Below are 22,226 nucleotides of genomic sequence, written 5' to 3'. Positions count from 1 at the left end.
AACCGTTCGGAATATCTTGAATCCCGTACAAAGCTGGGATTCAAAAGGAACTTTTTTTACGTGTAACTTCACTAACCTCGATATAGTTCAGAGAACACAGGAAAGACTTCGAGTTGAATCGAATTTCTCCAAAGAGAGGAGTATTTGCAATCAAGCACATAATGCTTCTCTTCTTGCGCGACAAGAGGTGGGGTAGCAGTGTTTTAAATTCGCGAGCTCTCCTCGAAAAGCGATTCTTTCACGATCGATCAGCCACGTGACCGGCTAATGGCGCGATAGAGCAAAAGAAGAGAAGAGAGGCCACGGAAATGGAGTGTGTCAGTCCAAGCTAAAGTGCCTAAAAGGACAGAATTCCACTTCACTTGGCGGCCATCTATCAGATTTTCGTTTTAATAGGTGGGTTCCAGCTCTCCTCGCGAACGACTCTCGATAGGTGAGCTCTCTCGAACGAAATTGACTCGAATATTTCTCCTCTGGTCGCTTATTAAGCTGACAGAATACAGCCCGTAAACGGATTACGATGTCGTTTTTAGCGATGCTTCGTGGGATTAGCACGCGGAATCGGTTTAAAGACTGGCTCGGGCGAAAGTCGATCGTTGCCAACGTAAATTCGTAAAATTAGATCGAACGAATTCGTAAGCCGCTTTCGTACAGCAGTAACATTCCGTTCGTGCTCTGAATTGTACGGAGTCCCTCACAGGCTGGCTGGCTCGTTCAAAAAGTAACTGTAAATCATGAAACGCCCTATAGATTACCGCCTAGTCCGCGAGTTCCATGTACCGCGGAACCGAACTAGTTATCGCTTTACGTACCGAGAATACTGAACAACCACGATCGATATTATCGAGATTTCCACGAGAGAGACGAACGACAAAGCAGGAAATACGTTCTCCGAATGATGCTCGTGTAACGACTAGTGTAACTTGTTGAACGTGCGAGCTTAACGCGATACGTGAACTCGCGTTGTTACCTTCGACCAACGATATCAGAGAAATTTCAATATTTGGAAAAGACGGATAGAGAATGCCGGTGCTTGGATAGTCGCGAACATATAAACAAACCAGCGACAAACCTCGAATCCCTAACTCAAAATCAGCCGCTACCACGGTTCGTTTATCAATCTCGTTTCTGCAGAATTTCGATCGATTGGATTCCATCAGCTAAATAGATTCCACTTTCAAAAGAATTCTTCGAATATTTCGGAAGTTAGATTCTATTTCAATCGTGAGAATTTATATTTCTCTCTCTCTCCCTCTCTCAGTCTCCCTCTCTCTCGTAATGGAGAAAAGCAAAGAAAATACACCTACAGAGTCGCAAAGCTCGCAATAACTAACGTTGGAAACAGATTCGTCGAAATGTTGTCGCAGTTAATCCCGAAAAAGTAAGGTGGATATTTCGTTGAAAGCCGTGTCCGTACGTATACAGTGTGATTCTACTTGCAGCCAGTTTATCTCTTGCCCCAAAAAGATACGGAATTCCGCGTTATATATAATGACTTACGCTTCTTTGTAAAATTACTGGCATTACGAGTTATGAAACCTGGTTTTATTAACTTGGTTTTCGGTGAATATCTCAGCGGTACATTCATAAAAAGTTTCTAATAAACGTTCGAATACTTTGGTCAGCCACATAGATAGTAAAAAACCATGTAGCCATGTAGCAATGTAGATAGTAAATGTTATAAAGCTTGGTAGAATATTGTTTACTGTGAAATATATAAAATTATTTTATAAAGTTGAATAGAACTTTATATACTTAAAGAGGTATACAGTTATTTCAGAAGATTTCATCAAATCTATATTTCATTGCAGCGTATAAATATTTCGACTTATTCTATTTCACCTTTAATCGATCCTAGAGAGAATAAAAATGGTGGAAGCGTAATGGAAGTAAAAGTACGCCGGCTATAATTTAAGAAAAGAATCTGGCGAGCGCTTTTCCACTAGAAAATAGAATGTCATGCATATCTCGGTTTATTCTACTGCGGAGGCATCCGCGTCGTGTCGTGCGTAGACTGAAAAATGGTGGGCCGCAGCTTGAAATAACGCGTGTTCCCAGAGCGCCGAGGAGTGTTTCAAAGAAGGAATAATTTTATTGCCGACTGTGATCGCAGAATTCTAATGAACTTTTAATCGACTTCTTCCCTAAGGGACCTGCGTAATCGTTTCTTTTATCTGCTATTCGAAGGAGAAAGGCAGAAAAGTGTTTGAGCGTTTAGAATGATAATTCGAATTCAATTGAATCGACTTTATCGTATCACGGGTTCTAACTTTAATCACGAACCGTGCTTCCACGTAGATACTTTTGTGCCTCACGCATCGATGACCAATTAATTCTGCTTTAATCGTTATTTGCCTACCCTTTTTGATTCGGGCCCTGGTTCTAAGCAACGATCCCTTTCTCCCTTCTAAATTAAAGGGATCATCGATACGACACGGGGGATTAATTGTCCACGAACAAGCTATCCAGACTGCTAATTGCCAGATAATGACGCAACGAACCTCCGCGGTTCATTGAAAAATCCTGATAGAGCTCGAGTGGCTTTTCAGATCGCAATACCATATCCGACATTTCTCTCGTAATGAAATCTTAATTAGGGGAAGGTCGCCAGTCGTAAAGGGATTATAGCGTGACGCACAGATAACGAATGCTGACCTAAATTGAATCACGCGCTCGATTAATTAGTCTTCTTCTGGGTAAAGAAAATCTTCTCCCTCCGAAAGGTTGATAAATCGAACCTTAAAGAGTCTTTAACTTGAGATCAGGGGATTTCTTGTCACTACGCTACGTTAGAACTCAAATCTGAAAAGTAATTGCGTGGAAAACAGCAAGATTGACATTCTTTGACTGGAAATTACGCGATAGAGTGGAATTATTTGGTCAAGAAAGATATTTCAATTAGGTTAAGCTAAACTGATCGGCTATAAACAATTCTTTTAACAATTTACATTTGGAGATAGACTTTAGAACTCGTTATTAGTGGCGCGATAAACGGTGAAGTATATCGTGTACTTACAGCTTCTAGTCATCAAGAGGGAAATTTGTTCAACTAATTTTAATATTCTCAGTTGTAATTATCATAATCCAATAATCTGTGTACATTACTTTAGTCTTGACATTTATTTGATTGTCTATTTCGTTAGTTCTTATATAACAACATCCGAAACATCCCCTTGAAGCGAATAATTCCAGCACAAATCGTTTTCCGGATTTTGATATTTTTTCTTGCTGAAATTAAAGTACATGGTATCTCTTTAATCTCGGTAGTGTCTCGAAATATATGATAAGTTTGATTATTCCAAGCAAGTTTAGAAGATTGAATTTTAAGGCTTAAAGCTTAAGAAAGAAGAATTTTAAGGTCGAGGCTTAAGAAATTCAAATAACCCTTCCTTACTGCGCTTGGCTTAGGAAGACTCATTTCCGCGAGTGATTTCAAGGGTTGCGACACGTTGCAACTCGTCCACTTTCGTCAACAAATCGATTTTTTCGCGCTCGCTAGAAATTCACCGGCCTGCTTCCAAGAAACTACCGCAAGAAAGGAAAAATTCTAGCCGAGTGTTTGCCGAGAATTTGCAAGCAGAATCACGTTTTGCAAGCGTGTAGTGGTCAAACGAATACAAATCGACACTGGCAGGTGATGAAAGTCGTAGCGAATAACCTGTTCCCATCTTCCGAGCTCGAGTTTTACTTTTGTAGATCGTAATATTAGACGGTTCTAGACTCGTAGTGTAGATTTCCAAGTAACGAAAAACGATTGAACTCGAAAATACGTCTGAATAATGCCACTCTTTGTAGCGGAATACGTTCGCGTACAGTCCAAGTGCTCTTTAGCGGCAATTTAGAACGTAGGAGTCCTAGTGTTTGTAGAGTAGAATTTGGCTTGATGAAACGTAGACGACTATGAGTATCCGAGCGGGTATCTTCGAGAGGGAGCGTGAATTACGCTGGGAGAAAGGGGATTTCCGGGGCCGAAAGAAGATTTATCGACCGGATCTAGATCACATAAGGAAAGGACATCTGTAATTGGACGACAAACACGAAAACCGTGTACCAAGGATCGAGCCAGTGTTATTTCAAACCGGTGTAATTTCAGAGGCTCGCATACTGTGGCGAAAACTAAATTTAGTCCTTCAGGGTATCGAGTAAAATAATTAAGAGCTTGGGACTAATGAATTTTAATATGCTAAATATAAACCAGACAATAGAATAATAATTACCTTACTTTAGGTTCATTGTAATAAATTTTGGTAGTAAAGAAATAATAATTAGCAATGTTTAATCTCCAAAGTGGTGGAAAAAATGTAATGAAAGTTTTCCTTGGAAATTCCTTAATGAATAAGACTACCACATCCGTAAAACAATAAATCTTCGTATTGTCGAATTTCTTTCTCAATTTTCTTACGCGAATTTCCCTTCCGAATCATTGTCACTCGTGTCACCGCCAAAAGGGACGAAACGTGTGTATTCATTCGTAATGCCCCCGCCTCCGCTGAAACAGCTGTACTCGAGTTCCTCTCGATTTTAAAAATACGCGTACGTCAATATAGCGAGTTTATGCAGAACCACGAGCATTGTATATTCGATGTATACGTACATATTTGCAAGGCCGTGTGTATGCATCTTAAAATGTTGGGAAAAATTACTTGGTCGATTTATTTTTCCACGCGGCTTCATTTCAATCATACTCGCGAGCGGCACGAATCGCTGAATCGATGCGATACACGACGATCGGATCGTTTCATCCAACGGAATTTATTCTTCGCTTACGTTCGGTTTATTCGCCGCGCTACATATTATTTGCACGTAGATTGTTCGATAACGCGAAAAGGAAGATTTGAATTTCATCAGAATTCTCAGACGTCTTCCTTTCCAAAGCGAAATAAAATTTTTATGCATAAGATGACGGAAGATTCGGTTACTTGTAGACATCTTCTATGAATGTATTATATGTTCTATACAAAATATTTTGAAATTTATTGGCATTGTAATGGGATACGACCGCTATAATCGAGGAGAATTTTCATTTCTTCATTTCGCACAACTCGTCTAATTCGCAAATATAAGTTTCCTGAAAATAGGTAGAAAATCTATGAAGCGTGTATCTTTTGCTTCGTAAACATAAAAGCAAATTTTTAATTCAACGTACGAGCACGCGATTCTTGAAGAGTCCAGGCTGAACGCGAATGCAGCTTTCTGAATAATTAAAAGGATGGGAGGGTTTCCTTGAAAGTCGTTGCGCTTTAAGGTAGTTTTACTTTCAGGTCAACAACTCGTCGCGACACGTGTCTCGGTTCGCTAAGCGCGCAGGTGTATTAACAAGTTTTTCGCGGACAGCTTCTCAGAGACTCGATTTTCCAGACAGATTTCACCGTGTCCGCAAACAGGGCAATTTTCATTCACTAGATTCGTTAATTACACAGATGCCAGACAACGCAAACTGCCACGCGTCGCTCGCGAAAGTTAATACCGACTCATCCCCCAAGATCTGCAAACACGAGAACGACGTTGCGTTATTGGATCAACGTCACAGTTAACAAACATTGACTAAACATTCACGAAGAAAGGATCCACCGTATTGTTCACCAAAAAAAAAAAAAAAACGAAACATCGACTTACTTCTAAATAAGGATCGTCCTAAGCAAGCAATATAAAGCTATATAAGACGCTATATAAAAATCTGTATAAAAGAAGCTAAAAAACATCATTCGTTGAAAGCTGCATAATCCCTGCTACGATACTTAGGAGAAGAAAAGAGAAAGGAGAGTCCTGCTTTTAAGGAGTATTTGCCACAATTCCGCCAAGTTTTTCATTAAAAGTTAATTACGAAAGGGACGGTCGTCCGAGACGTAGCCCGTAAAAACGGTTGACCTTCAATTTTGCAGAAGTTAGGAACCACCGAAAGATTGGAAGGTTTTAAAGTCGTTTCGAAGAAACGAGGAGATCGCGGTCACTACCGCGCGTCATTTAACCTACGATTTCAAACGACCTATCCAAAGTTTCGCCGGTACTCGCGCGCAGAAAGTTTAAAACACCGGATTTATTGTGATCCGAGGTAACAGTCGAACAGTCGAACTGCCGGAACCATAGCAAACGGCGTTCGTGACGAGCACCTCGTGCACCTGAAAAACGGAAAAAAGCAGCCACGACCCGATTGACGAAAAACTCGACGAATTCGACGACCTGAACTGGTGTCACGACCACCTGGACGCATTCGCCCTGACGAACCTGTTGTTCTTAGGATCCATTGTGCTCACAGCCAATACCAGCGACATTCAAAGGCTCCGTCGCCTCCTGGGGTACTGCTTTTCGATGACGATCAAACGATTGACATTAGGCAAATGGTGTTAGCACCCGTGAGACGTATTTCGTCTCGTGTGGAAAAGTCGACTGCAGTGTGTAACTGTGACGCGCTCGATACAACGTCCCGTTGAAACGTGACTCTCCATGCAATCAACTTGCAAGCCGAAGTACGTGGCTAAGGTGTCAATAGAGCCGATAGCTAACGCGGAAAGCGACCTCGAGATCTTCCCCGATAAAAGAAAGTTTTCGCGACGGCTGTGAATTCTTGGTTTTATTTCGAGCCGTTGCTTTCTTGAAATTTATCGGAGTTCATTAACAGAGACGAGTGATACTTCGCGATCCGAATCGAAGTTTCCGAAGACAATAACAAATCGGGTTTCCCAGGCGCAAGCGGTGCCCTAGAAAGGTATAGAAACCTACCGGAGTATAATTTCCAATACTACATCGATTGGTCCGATTACACAGTAACAGCTTGAAGACATCGTTTCTGAACTGGAACAACGAACACGAGCTTCTGACACCGTCCATCAAACGGATTATCCGTTAGAAAGATCGACGTTAATGGTCTCCAAGGCCCGAAACAACAGCGAGAGAGATTTCCAAATTTATCTGATCTTTGAGTTGGGACAACGAACAGGCTTCTGGCACTGTCGATCAGACGGATTATCGATCGCGAACTACCTACGTTAAAAGTCTCAAAGATTTCAAGCGACATTCAAAGGAGCTTCCAAATTTGTCTTTTCCTTAAAAAAGAATTTTCTAACGATACTAAACGATACTGTTCGACCCAAGAATTTCAAAGATCTCCGCCACTACAACAAATACTAATTTTGACACCCGGTTTGTTGGTACTCATCAATCATCACCATAAACTGGAGCATCAAGGAAGCCCTCTACTTCATCGGCCAACTGGGCCAAAGCGCGGAAACGCCGAAGCAGAGGAGCCCGGACGAAGAACCCAAAAAGGAGCAGAGGAGTGCCCTGCGGAACCTGGTTCGTAGATTGAGCATTAGCAGCGGAATCGGACGATACGCGATTGGTTCGTTCGGTCAGGGTGGGGCAACCGGGCCCAGCGGTGGCGGGCCCGTGGAGAGGTTCGCCGGTGCTGAGGGTACGGAGGCCGTGAACGGTTGCCCGGGTGGTTCGCAGCCGGTGGCGGGGCCTGGAGTAAGCGGCACGGTGTCCGCATCGGCCGCGAGGGACGGTCGCGGTGTCCTAAGTCGGCGGTCGAGTCGCGAACAAAGCCCCGCGAAGTCATCGGAGGGCCAGGATGCGCCCACCCACGGGGGCGGGGGTGGTGGCGGTGCCGGGAGCGCATCCGGTGCTGGCGCAACCGGTTCCGGACAGGATTGGCGAAGGCTAGTAGGCAGCATCAGGCGCAAAGTGCGCCGCAAGACCGGTCAGGGCAGCGCCAGCATCTCCGAGGCCGCGCTGCACGAAACCAGCCGCAACCAGGATGACTTTCTCAAGGCTACCATGAGAATCTTTCTGGTGGTGTCGCCACCGATGGGACGAGTTCAGGTACCGTAACCATCGACCTTCTGACCAATTGGATTTTGCGAGTGTGTGAAGAGGGAAAGTTTTCTTTAAAGAGTTGAATCGAGTTGCAGGAATTTTTAGTTTGATCGGTTTTGTATCAAGGAAAGGGAGATGTTTGGGTTGGGCAATTATGTTTTTGGAATAGGGGACGTCTCACTGGTTGACGAGCTTAAAATAAATGTATGTTGAGATCAACGTACTGATTAATTTTTCTCGACACGAATAACAAAGATCGGCCCCTATTCTAAATAAGTATATGGAATCATTAAGGAATTATGAGGAAACATAAGGTACGAGGTTTCTTGAGTTTGGAATGGTACATTCGAAACATTCTTAACAAGTCCACTGTCCTGTGAGTCATTTGTTTATCCTTGCTTATACCTGTGTAATTGAATTACAAAATTGACGAAAAGCCAAGAAGAATTGACTGCGGAGAGGTTCACGTTTAAAAGTCCTTAATTTCTTTTCTTCGCTTAATGAAAAATACCGGCACATCGTACAAGCAATAGAGAAAGGTGGATTTCACTGAGCATTTTATCCCTGCGCGCGACGTACAAATGGTGATCGCTTAAAGCTCCCGGACAGTGAACGTGTTAAAACGACACTTCTCTTCAGAGTTGCTACAGTCACGAAGAATAGTCCTAAATCCTACTCTTTCCCTTCCTCTCTCTCTCTCTCTCTCTCTCTCTCTCTCTCTCTGTATTTTTGCGCGATATTGAACGTAGTTGGCGTACTTTCAGCGCCATCACGAGTCACGTCGCCCGCGGCGGTGCTCAGATAAAGTCGAAACGCGGAATTTAATAATACCGCTGGATATTAATTCGTTACGCCGCCGGTTATTAGCAGATAAAGCGTTACCAGCTGGCACGCGCGTTCCGACCCGAAATAGACGGTATGAAAGCTAAGGATTCTCGAAACTTTCCGCGGCAGTGATCCAACTGGCGACCTAGTTTCGCGCGAGTCGCACGGAAGTCTGCCCACTTCCACCTGATTAGTAGCAGAGATAATTGCCTTGAGAAATCGTGATCGAAATGGGACTGTTTTTCGATCGAGCCCACGACTCGAGCAGCCATAAACTCATCGACCGCCTCGTTAATCGTTCAAATCCATTATCAGAACCGTAATCGAGTTCCTCCCGTTTCCTTATACAACGTGCAAGCACGAAGATCCAGCATGAGTAGCAATAGAACAAAGATTACAGTGTGTGCCATTACAGCTTTCGGATCGTAGTGCTTGAAAAAGCCATTTGAAAGTTACACGAAAATGGCTGATAAGGACTGGTTATAAAAGAGCAAGCAGTCTGAAGATATTAGCTTCAATTTGTTGTACCGCGTAGCATGTTGATTTTGTTGAGTTGGTACGTAGCCTTTGGTTATACGTGTGACATCGATCTGAACGTAAACGGCAAAATGCACTACAAGAATATACCTATATTAAATAGACGATAAGTAGAGTTTTGTTGATTTTCCATTATTCATATCGTTTTATATTGAAATAGGGGAATTTCAAGATGGCATTGAAAAAAGACTGACGAAAGAACTTATCAGGTTAGAAATTTACATGAATATCCGCAGACTAGAAAGGAAGATCGGATCCTCAGTGAACACGTTAATCGTATCAGACTAGAAAATCAGCAGCACGCGGATAAGAACACTGTTGCTTACGGTATAACCCATCCCAGGGATAAACCATCCAGTAAGATCGATGGTACGTAGAAGCAGGTGCTCCTCGCTGTTCATTTCAAGAATATCGAAAGGAATATTTTACCACGGCGTTAACATAAACAAAACAGTCTCCATACATTTTTTACGACTATGTTGTAGAGTGTTACGAAACAATTTGATGTATCGTATCATCATCACGATGCTACTCGTGGCATGTATAAAGTAGTGTCGCGAAGCAATTTCAAGCAGCCGCAACTATGTATGTCGAAAATTCAAAGCTCTCCGACTCGTTCTTCAACGCTACGACGATATCTTAATGCTTCATGTGACACTTCGAAACTTACTGAAGTAATTTTCCAACCTTTTTTTTTGTGAAATTTATTCACAGTTTTTAGAATTTATAACCTAAGTTCTTTGCCTTTAAGAAGTTCCCTTGCCAGCATCGTTTCTCATCGAAATCGCTTTCCACCATTTCACGAGACACTTCACGGACTCGTAGCTGAATCGTAAAGTACATCGATCGTTATCCAAACGATTTACAGGCTTCTAGCTGAGAAAAGCGATTATCCACATAACGAACAATTAAAACGTTATCGAGGTGTTTAGTTGAGAGGCGTGTAATTAAGTAAACAGGATCGGTATCGAGCAGGTGGTACACCGTAGATTGACGATCTGAAAACCGTTTATCCATTACTCGAATTGATCGACCTGTCGATTAGAATATCCGCGTCAGAACTACCGAGTAACAAAACATTATCCTTATCCACGTTTATTATTTTCATCCCCTTAAAGAATCCCCTTTTGCCCAGAGAATTCACGAAAGCGAATAAAAGTTCCAAGAATGAACGTTATTTGTCTTCGAATACATCACGCGTTTTGTCCGGGTAATGGGTGCGTCATCAATCATTCCGATTCTGAATTTATTTCGGGAAATGATCACTTCAACGTCATGGAAAATTGTAGGTATCTTCGCGTTAAGTCTCAAGAGGGGACGACAACGTCCCCTCTTGAGATTTTACTTCTTGTTTGTTGCTTTTCACTTTTGTTTCTTCCTTCTAAGTTCAGTTTTACAGGCAGTAAATCACATATGAAAGTATTCGAACATTTCTACATACCTTTTATGAACATAATATATGTGTTTGTATTTGTATTATTTGTTGCACGTATTCAAATACTTTCGTGAGTCAGTGTATTATAATTAAATCGTGTTACAGCAAAGTGTTTTTCGAATAGCATCCCCGACAAATATTTGAACGGACCTCTGGGTATGTACGTACAATTATTAATAAGCGAAGTGACTCGTCAATGGTACAATTCCCTTGGTCCAAATCCATACACCCGTTATCGATCCCAAGTGAAAAATGAATGAGACAGATGATACGAGCTGCGGTCCTTCGCTGAATACGACGGTGATCGTTTATCGGTTTGTACAAAGTTGCAAAGTGAAGGTGTAAACTAAAATTTTTAACTATGATTTATCGCGTTTCGAGCGGAAACCGAGGATGGTCTATACGAGTACATTAAAAACACACCGATCTATAAGTCACTGTCAAACGTTATCGGGTTCTTTGCACACACCGTTGAATTTTTTATAAGCTCTATACAGGAAACTTTGACTTTATTCAATTCCAACAGACGCATTAAAAATCCATCCTGCTTAAACGTAGAAGTAAGCTCCCCCTTGAGAAAAGGGCAAATCGCAAAATCCCTGCTATTGACGCACACGTCGCCTTCTCATAATTATTTAAATCTCACTCGACAAAACCCTCTGGTAATAACTGGGGACGACTGTCTTTTCGTTTCTTGTTCGTTCTAATAAAAGGATTTAGAAATATAAAGAAAATTATAATGCTATTAGGTGTTTCACTTTGGCAACGTGTTCAGAATTTTCATTTCGAAATTTCGTAAAATCTATCGACAGAAATATCCGATTTACCCGCCGTCGGACGCAACGTTGACTCGTTCCACTTGGGATTATCTTCATCGTGTATCGAAATTACTGTCGGTTGGCTAGCATAATCGTCTCGATTGCATCGCGGAGCATGTAGCAAAACGTTGCGTCAGCCGTGAAATTCTCGAACGAGTATTCGCGTATTGCCCCATTCGCAATAAACCATCCACCACCGACAAACAGTTGAAAGAATTATTACCCCTGGCCCGGCACTTAACGTTCCTAATGCGCCAATGAAATTCCAAATTACATAACCGATGGAGCTGCTCTTTGTGGCATAAAGAAAATTTATGGAGTCGTCTCTGTGATTATGACCGGCCGTTTTATGCGCTCCAGAAGAAGCCTCCGCTCAAGCCAGCTCCCTCACCCCGCGTCGAAACACTTTATAGCCAAGCACCAGCTGCGCCGGATGTACGCTGAACTTGGCTAATTCCTATTATCATTGGCTCCCTCGGTTTCCATGATTCCCGAGGATCGACCATAAGCGAACCTATAGTTTGCGTAGTACACAAGTACATATTGGTCGTTGGTTTCCCTCGCACTCGAGATTGCCATGTTCTCTGTATTGATTCCGCCGTCGACGTGGTTCCTTTTATTTCAATTCCCGTCCTTTATCCCGAGCTTTTGTGAATTTTTATAGTAATCGAAATACCGTCAACGGTATAGCCAGAGCTACCCCACCTCTTTGTCGCGAGCAAATACGTATCTGTTGGACGTTGTTATTTAATTACGGTTTAATATTGTCTTTAATCCGAATCTGATTTCGATATGTAAAATGACGTTTATAGCGTTCACGGCCGCTTGGTTTTAAACAATCGGGCGTCCGATTTCATTCAGTGAAAGCGCGTTTCAACCGTACGGAAGGAGTTCTGAAAATTCGCGCGAGCGATGATTCTGCAATACGGGACAGGAAACATGGGTGATGTCGTGACACCACGGGGATGAGTAATTTTCGGTTGGATGCGTTTGAGAACATGATACCGGGGATCGGCTATAGTTAGAATGCCTGGACGTATATCTGTATTTACAAGAAACGAGGCTGCAATGCAAATATCCAACTAAACTAATTTCACCCTAAGCGAAACTTATCCCGTCTGCGAAATTATTTCTCTTTTCTACGGATTTCTAACGCGACCAACGACGCGGACATGAGATTTATTAACACCGAAGTCTCTTCAATCCAGTTTTAATTAAAGACCAAGTACGTCTTGGTAAAATAATTGATCTCTTAATTACCATAATTGCATGTTCTGCGCTGACGTTTCCACGCGTAAGCTACATGGCCATTAGAGTTTACGTTTCGCTATATTCAATCCATTTCTAAAATATATTTCCAGGACGACGTGTGTTTTTTGATAAATTGGCCCACTGATTCTCTTCCTACTAATGGTCATTCGAATAAATGCCAATTCTAGGATTTATCAAATGAATCATATCATATTTTCTTCAACTATCTGTCATTGTATGAGTCATGGATAGAGATGTGTATTATAAAGGAAATTCTTTTATTAGGAAGACAGTCTTTAGTACGAAATAAGAAAAGTAAGATTATCTTTGACTTCAGAATTAAATCTATCAAGAGAGTTAATGACAAATGATAGTGTACACACAGTAATTATACCAGATTAACAGATATGACTTCAAACGAAATTGACCACTTCTGGAACTCTTAACGTATTCCCCTTTCCTCTTTTTCTTTGAGCAACCACACCACGCCATTTATATGCACTGAAAAGCGCCCTTTGTCTCTTTCACTTTCGCCGTGCTATTTTCCGAGCGACCATGCCCGGTTCCTTCCCTATCTTACAGCCGCTTGAAATTACAGTACTATATAACGAATAATTCTATCATCTAAAACAGACCTCAAACAGGTTCATCGACATATTAAAATACAAACTATAACTGCAAAAGTATCTGATAGTTCTGACATCTGAGAATTCTCCTCGGGTATAATTTTATCAAAACACTCCAGTTTCTGATATTTTAACTCTACGAAACTCCATCATGAACGATATTACTAACGAAATACATCGCTCCGTCAACTCTCACAATCAAAACAAGGAGGGAGAAGAGAAGAGGGAAATCCCAAAATAAACTTAAACAAGACTATCTTCGAAATAACGAATTTGGTGAGCGATCCACTTCTATAACCACGGATTCCTCGAGTGGACGGTAGCAAAGGGTCGTGGAAAGTCGGTTCGATAAACAGTGACCGCAGGAAACAGATTGAAATTCCGACAGAGTCGCGCTTATGAATCATTCATTCCGTTGGGCGATCGTGGCTCGCGTAGGCGTCGGTATTTATCCCTGAAATCGATCAGAGAGAAAATCGACGATGCCGAGGTTGGAAAGGATCAAAAGGATTTCAATAGCGGCAGCAAGGAGGATCCGAACTCGCTCATTTCGGTTATGAAGTCTCCGAAGGAACGATGCCAGGGATAATCTTTGGCTGGGTTCCAACCATCTTGAGCATCAACGAAAGCACTGCCAGCTTCTCCCGTCGTGGCTTCCAGACTGCCTCTCCATCGGTGTCAAACCTTATCGGCCGTGCCAGCGTACTTTTCTACGCCCCTGAGGAAATACTTCACTACTGTCGAAAGATATCAGATACGTGTACCTAACGGCCATACGTTTCAGATTTAGTATGGGAAATGGATACGAACGTGTTATCATAGAAATGATTCTTGCGCGTTGAACGATATTCGAATTCATAGGATTTCATACCGATTCGATGATCTGAAATCAGTTAAAGCTTTAGGCGAACATTTTGAAATATTTCAAATTATGCGTCGCATAATACGTTTCAAAGATTCGAAGTGAAGATACGAAGGTTATCTTCAATTTTCTGATAAAGATATCCATTAAGAAATGGATACTCTCTTTGATTCTCCGTATAAAAGTATCAAAGTATTTGTATCTCGAAAACGTTAATATAAAGGTTTCTTTGACTTCGTGCTCCTAAAGTTTAGCGTATATCTTCCGATATCTTAATGCTCTCTTTGATTCCGTATAAAGGGGAAAAAAAGGAATATCAAAGTATCCATACCCTTGTGTGTCTCAAAAACATTAATTTAGAAGACCCTTTGATTCGAAGTTTTCAACATACGGAAGACAAGGGCAGACGCAAAGTAGTACTCGAGTATAACTTTATTTCTTCGCGTGTATATTGAAATTTTCGAAATTCAGAGTGATTGCACAGTAAGTGTTCGAGCGAAAGGACAAAAATCCGAAGTACGGGTACAAAGAACGAAAATGTGTATCAAAGTATTTATTGATCAACGCTGAAAACACTGCCAATGAAAGAGGAACAACAAGAACCGGCTGATTAAGCGAAATTCGACTGTTCCGTCAAGCGGCGGCTTCCTACTTTAAATGCATTCAGGTTACTAGCACTATACGTCCACTACGAAGGCAACGTGTAACTGAATTTTCAATTAGAGTGTACGTGAACAGCAATGAAAATGATCCTATAAAACATGAGCCGATCGTACGAAACCGAAGAGAACCGCAGGTATCGAAACTGCAGGCTGGTTCTTTGAAATTTCATGACTTCGTCGTTCAGTATCTCTGCGGTTCGCCTTTTAATACCTCGAAGACAATATAGGCGAGCCACGATGTATCGATAATCCAATTCCCAATGTTCATATAGATCGTGCTCGCGTATAAGGTAGCGGCGAAATATCGGCACGATTTAGGGAAGTCATTATCGGCGTATACAGCGTTTTAATGCGATTTCACCGTAGCCTGCGCGACAACCTCGCGAACGAATTCGTAGCGCGGCGGCCGTCATTAATTAAATCGCCGTGAAATAATTCGCCGTTGTTCCTCATGATATCAAATCGAAACGGCGTGTCCTGTTTCGGTTTCGAGGAAGCGATTCTACTCCGCCATCGGCCGTGTAATTGTCCCGAGTCTCGTGGGTGGCCATTCTCCGAAAGACAATGCGGGAACGTGCGGGGATCCGCTGGGATTAATCGATTAATTACTCTACAACCTCCTACAGCTGATCTCAATATAGAATAGAGTTGGTTGCGACTTCTTGCCATTTCCTGCGATTTAGTTTAGATTTCATTCTGTACGCACAGTGGTTCAAAGAGCTTATTGCCTATTTGCTGTGGAATTTACAATAGAATATATTTATTTATTTACTATAGAAAATTATCTCACGTATATATCGCGTTTGTGAAGCTTCATTTTTAAGTTAAAATACTCGCAACACAGTCTCGATCTTTTTGCTATAAGGAAGCTTATTTTTCAACCCTTTGTTTTATATATAAATATTATATAAATATAAATGTAATATAAATGTGTATATGTGTGTGTGTGTATGTAAGTGGGTTATTACAGCCATCCAGCAAGACAGTCCCGTAAATTCATTTAGACAATTGCACGTAATTACCGCTATTAATTAAACAGCGAGCGTTGCCTGGGATTGCGCGTTAATTAATGTTCTACACGGTGTTTTGTCGCAGGTGCGCAACTTTGATATCATAGCATACGACATAACTATTTAATTCATTTTGCGCTTATGTAAAATTCATAACACGATCATCCTCCCCTTTAACTCTTTGTAACAGAATTTCGGAAAGAATCAAATGCCAGAAAGAATCGCGCGCAAGGAATTTTCACTGCAATTTCGTGGCTATCGATAATTTCGTGGAACAATCGTTTGCAAATTCGCGGTATGGAGAAAGCGGACACCTGACCACAAACTGCGCTTTGCAGCTGTCTCTCTCGACCGATCTTTTATTTTTAACTCCGCCGTTCGGCAAAGGTTTGCGTTTCTATTGGCGTCGATTGGCGCACTCGTTAAATCTCGATTTAATGCCACTCTCGTATCCGAAATTTTCAACGAGACCCGAGTTTCACAATCGAATCGTGTTGAGCTTCCCGATGCGAGAGGTATCGGAATCGAATAATTTTGAAATCATAGTCGAATATCACTCCTGGAAAGAAACTTTGCCAACTCCCCATGGCATTGAAAGTTGAAAAAGGCCGATCTCTTATATAGCCGCGCTCTCGGCTACTTGAAATGGCCATCGAGGTATTTAAGAACGAAAGAAAACTTTGTTATTCGAGAAGAAAAGTTGCCTGGAACATTCTTCGTATGAAAAACTTAGATCGATGTTAGCCGCCTGCGGGAAATCAATTAACACGAGATCCAATAAACTTTCTCAAGATCCTCCAATATATCCTATAAAGCTGTACATCCCTCCTCTTTCTATCTTTCCTTTTCTTTTATAGCATAAATAAGTATACACCGCGGTCCTAAATTCGTGGTAGAAAAAAAAAAAACATCGAAAACTCTATGTGGGGAGATTCTATCACAGACAAGTTTGGAAACTCGATTTTCTCAGAAACGAGACCTCCCCCGTAGTTTCATTATCCCCGACTCTCTACTTATTTTAAGTGATAGAATCTGCCATAGAGTTTCTGACTTGCTCGTACCGCGAATTCAGGATCACGGGGTATTTTAATCGTCGGCAGCTATAATGTTAAATAGCTGTAGCTGGAAGTCGTTAAACGATAACAGCGTAGCCTCTATGAATATTTACCGTCGGTCGGTTCTATATCAGGCTCGCGATCTACCCACTTCTTCCAGCGATCCATCGGCCTCTCGGGAAATATTTAGCGACGAAAGTTTCAAATTCCTGGCGGAGTCGATAATTCTTAAACGGCAGGCAGTGTTGGCCGGTTACAAGGTGTTACAAGGCAGTTCTGAGTCGTGGCCAAGTATCATTAATCAGAGGCGTCAGCTACTTCGTTATTCGCCGGAACTTGAGCCAGGAAGGTGTCGATGAAAGCCACCTAACTCGATCATCGATCGGGTCAATTCAACGAATCGAAGAAAAAAATCTGTTCTTCCGAAAGGCATCGGCGTGTCACCATGGGATGAGACAGTAGATCCGAAATATAAAATCTTAGCTTCGGGAAATGATATATTCATATTCATATTCAGAATTTCAGAAAAATATCGGTTTGCTCACGATTAATTGTCGAGCGAAATCAAGTTTATGTATCGTTTCGTGCAACTTTCTGCTCGATTTGTTATGACACGAGGAGGTGGATGCCGGAAATAGGAAGGGGAATGAGAATAAATTCGGTCAAGGGTGGCCTTATTGCCTATGCCGTGAAAGAGGACAAGCACAGGGAAGGTCTCTCCGAGGAAACATCGATATGAATCGTTTTTGCGAAACAACCGAGTCGCTTGAGGGGAAAGCTCAATGTATCGGACAAGTGTTCCTCGACGGATCGAGCAGGTACGTCGGTTTGAACGTTTGACGTGTAGCTTTCATTGGAGAAAGTTCGACAGATTTCAGCAACGAGAACAATCAGAAATGGTTGATCGCGAGCTTGTTTAGCTAACGGAACAACCTCTGTCAATCGATGCTATTTGGAAAAATTGTTGTGTTTGTATCCTTGAAGTACGTACACTCGAGAATTTAAAAATTGCCAGGATGAATCAGATTTCTGAATATTTTTATGAACATCGTATAGTATCTCACGAAAGCGTTCGAACGTGAGATCTTCGAAAATCTCAAGGGGATTATCAACATTTTGCTTTACGTTCGAAAGCAAAAGAATTATTTACCTCCGAGGATATTTCCAATACTATCTTCAAAGAATATTTCAGAGAAGTATATCGTTGTTTGAAAACGTATCGTAGAAATCTAGAAGTATCCATTTCAATATATTCGATGCGCGCATATCAATTTGAAGCATCGTTTTAAATACAGCATATAGAGCGAAAACGATTTGTACAAGCAGCCCATCAATTATTGTAAAATGCGTCATAGAAATTTAGAGATATCCATCCAAAGACAATCAATATGTATATCTGAATTTGGAGTATCGTTCTAAAAACAACAATCTGCAAAGCAATTTGTATAAGCACTTTTGGGTGGATATCGACTTGCAAACGAGATACTTCTGCAGAGCTTCGAAATATGAACATTTATGCAGCAGTGTTCGTTATCGACGTTGTCCGAGCGGCGATTGTTTCTTTTTATTTTTATTTTTCTTTTTTTTTTTGCGACAGCGTAGTCGCGTATAACGGAGCGCTTTTGGGAGGAATAATTAAGTCACATTCACAGCTGGACTTTCCCGTTTCTCCCTCAACGAACCGGCTATCCTGTCGAGAAGTTACTAGGCCGTGAAACTTTCGGCTCTTCCGTTGAAACGACGAGCTCGTAAATTTGAAACTTTTCCAGGGGTAACCTTCGTGCTCGATACTTTACTTTCCTTCCCTTCGTTTTATGGCGATCACGATTATTGAATGTTTAATGCAAGCACGACGGAAAAGGTTTAACTCCCCGTAAACCTTCGTTACCTGTCATGTTCAATATGTTCCTCGTTTATGAAAGTGCTCGAGGCACTTTTTAATACTTGTTTTTAATAATGCTGAGAAAACGATCTTTTTTAACACTTAATACTTTATTATTAATACTTGTTTTTAACGGTTCTTAAAGAACGACGTACGGATATTGGCTTCCAGATAGGTTTTTATCAGTTAAATATAAGGCATTAATAAGGTATTAATAAAAATATTAATTAATGTTTAACAATATAGTGTAGATGAAATAGAACAATCCTTAAAACTCTCGTTTATCGAGTTTTCAATGGCCCACTCAAAGTTGTAATTGATCAACTGCATAAATCTATATATATATATATATAACGAAAAAGTGACTAATTCATTACTTTCACGACGTATCAGGTCTGTAAATATGAAACCGGAATTTGCCTATAAATGGCCCTAGCTGATAATGTAGTTATCACTAAACTGCGTCATTGATGCCAAAAGTCTTTGTTGACATCTCACAAACATTTTCGACTCAGAACAATGCAAGTTTCATACAACAGCATAATTTGTAATAGCGTTGAACATGTCGAATTTTGTGCCTGGAAACTACCATTTGCGGACAGCATTGATTTTCTGTTACCATTTGAAGAAAACTACTGCAGAATCGCATCGAATGCTTGTCGAAGCTTACGGTGAGCATGCTCTTGGTAAATTACAGTGCTTTGAGTGGTTTAAAAAATTCAGAAGTGGCAATTTTGAAGTGAGAAACGAAGAACGTGGATCAGAAGGGTGTGATCTATTACGAGCTGTTAAAACCTGGCGAAACCGTTAATACTCAGCGCTACCGACAACAAATGATCGATTTGAATCAAGCTTTACGTGAAAAACGACCAGAATATCAAAAAAGGCAACACAAAGTAATTTTGCTTTATGATAATGCACCATCACATACAGCAAAACCGGTCAAGGAAACGATCGAAGCGTTCAGTTGGGAAATACTTTCGCACGCGGCTTACTCACCAGATTTGGCTCCGTCCGATTACTATTTATTTGCATCGATGGGACACGCACTTTCTGACCAGTACTTCGCTTCTTACGAAAATGTACGAAAATGGCTCGATGACTGGTTTGCCTCAAAAGAGCGACAGTTTCTTTGGCGTGGCATCCACCAATTGCCAGACAGGTGGGAAAAATGTATAGCTAGCGATGGGCAATACTTCGAATAAAATATTTTTAATCATTTTCATACAATAAACGTGTATTTCCTATACAAAAATTCCGGTTTCATATTTACATACCTGGTAGGCATGCTATAAGAAAAGATTTTTGGAAATATGTATTCTAAAGGGACAAAGGGAGTAACCTTTTTTTTATATGATGTCCATATCCAGCCAGTTGCTGAATTTAAGAACGTAAAATCCGGCGAACAAACTCCTCATTAAAAATAAACAAACACGTGTTGGAGCGTTTTTCCAAGTTGAACCCTTACGGGGGTGAAAAAAAGTTACACTGTTTTTCTCAAAGGACGATCGTATCTCTTTGCCCATTAAAGCTGGAGATTTGAAATCAGGCAAACAAACTCCTCATTAAAAATAGACAGGCACGTGTTTAAACGTCTTCCAACATTCAACTCCTAAAGGGTGTTCAAACAGTGGGTGGTAGACATAAATTCAAATACTGTGCGGGCGAAACCGCGAGCGAGCGGCTAGTTAAGAAGTAAAGAAGAACAAGTTGAACGCTACAATTTTTTAAGAGTACTCTTGCAGCTTTGGATTCTTAAGGGGTTTGTTAATAATCATGAAATTTAAAAAAATCAGACTTTTGAAATACACTTGGCTCATGATTCCACGATGATTCATAAAAAAGTATCTTACGTTTTTATTACACCGCACTCTCAAAGACGTAGCTATCACATGTCGGTTATACACGTTAATGTTTTAACTGACAGGAGGGCAGTAAACCTACAAAATAAAATAGATGTTTCTTTGGAGCAGTAAAACCATGGAAGAGCAAATACGTAGAATATAAAATATAGGATCCAAAGGAACTGCAAACGATAATATCCCGGACTGTCCTGGATTCCTTCAATGGCCACGTTCCATTGTCCCAGAAAGAGAAGGGGGTGGACTTTTCGATCTCCTCCCTCGTTCTAGTCGTTTATAGCATCCGGTCGAAAGCGACTGGCCAAGCAAGCCACTATTTGCGTAGATACAGTCAAGATTGATTCGTCATCTGGAGGGTTTCTCGACTCTTTCGATCGTAGCTTCGGTGGCGATCGAATATCGCAAACGACGAAAAGAAAGGGAGGAAGAAAAAGTACAAGGGGGATGTAGCGCCATTGTCGTCCTCGTCATCTTCTTTTCTTCGGGCTTAGAATGTTTAACCAGATTACGCTATATTGACGTATCCTTCAGCGCCAATCTTGGCCGATTCGAGGGCACGGAAGATAAACGAGGGACGGTTATGGAACGTGGGGAACGATGAAAAATACTCTTTTCCACCCCATTGTATGTCCACGGTCAATTGCGGCTCAACCTTGTATTAACTAATCCCTTCGCGTATTATCGAGATGTAATTTCGACAATGTAAAACGTCTTCGTTTATCTCGGAGTCTTCAGTTGAACGATAAAACCACGACCGGATAATGTCCGATTCTCTTCGGTTTGTGAAAAAGCGAATTGTCTAATTTGATAATGTAGTAAGATGGGATTGTTTCAAGTTCCGACTTTTTAAGATTCAATCTTGAAGTTCCAACAAAATAATCAAACTCGTTGTAAGTGTAAAATTGCACAAAACGCATGTAATATGAAATATATATAAAGCGTACAAAATATAGTGATTTCTACAGTAGGGATATATTGGTGGTAAAAGAATTGTTTACCGGGACTCTATTTGTTTAATTATATTCTGAAAATTACGAATATGCGTAAAATCCCACGGCACAGTTACGAAACACCATTTGCCTAATATAATAACAAAGGAGTGAAAAAATATTGTTAGTAGCGAAAACGAGGAAATGATTGAAATGGTATGAAAAATATAATGGACCTTTTATGATAATAAACTCGGAATATTGTTTCACGAAAAGTAGCGGTAAATTGACTGGCACCGCTATAATTCTCAGTCCTCCGATATTTGCATATACATCATTATTCTGATAGCTTGGAGTAATCAGAGAAATTTGAACGTAGATTAAAATACAAAAATCTCTCTTACTGACAAATTGTACTTCGATATTTTATCGACGGGATATTTCTACTGTAAGTAATGAGTTTGTTTAAATTAATTAATCAGTCGATATATTAACATGAAAATATAAGCGTATATTAATAAGCTTCGATCATTATTTCCCTATTTATCCATCATTATTCAAATTATTAGGCGGTTCGGAAAATTCGTGTCGTTTCTGGCAATCAATTGTGCTGCTTCATATTTCATGTAGGAGTGTTACGTATATTGAATATTTGTC

The 22,226-nt window shown here is 40.9% G+C and overlaps 1 protein-coding gene across 14 annotated transcripts in view; it reads left to right on the top strand.

The window, feature by feature from the left end:
• LOC126925040 (pleckstrin homology domain-containing family G member 5-like) overlaps positions 1–22,226 on the top strand; it is an 84,478-nt gene that overhangs the window by 28,002 nt on the left and 34,250 nt on the right. The window contains exon 2 of one of the 14 annotated variants that reach the window (XM_050740186.1): positions 5,421–7,821. The exons of the other annotated variants lie outside the window; for them this stretch is intronic. Coding sequence (XP_050596143.1) covers positions 7,777–7,821 — 45 coding nt within the window. The 5' untranslated portion in view covers positions 5,421–7,776. The remainder of the gene's footprint in view (positions 1–5,420; positions 7,822–22,226) is intronic. 14 annotated transcript variants of the gene reach the window in all.

The sequence above is a fragment of the Bombus affinis genome, chromosome 15, assembly GCF_024516045.1.
Source record: "Bombus affinis isolate iyBomAffi1 chromosome 15, iyBomAffi1.2, whole genome shotgun sequence".
Taxonomy (NCBI): Eukaryota; Metazoa; Arthropoda; class Insecta; order Hymenoptera; family Apidae; genus Bombus; species Bombus affinis.
Note: the sequence above shows the minus strand (reverse complement) of the source record. Positions and strands in the feature narration are given on the sequence as shown.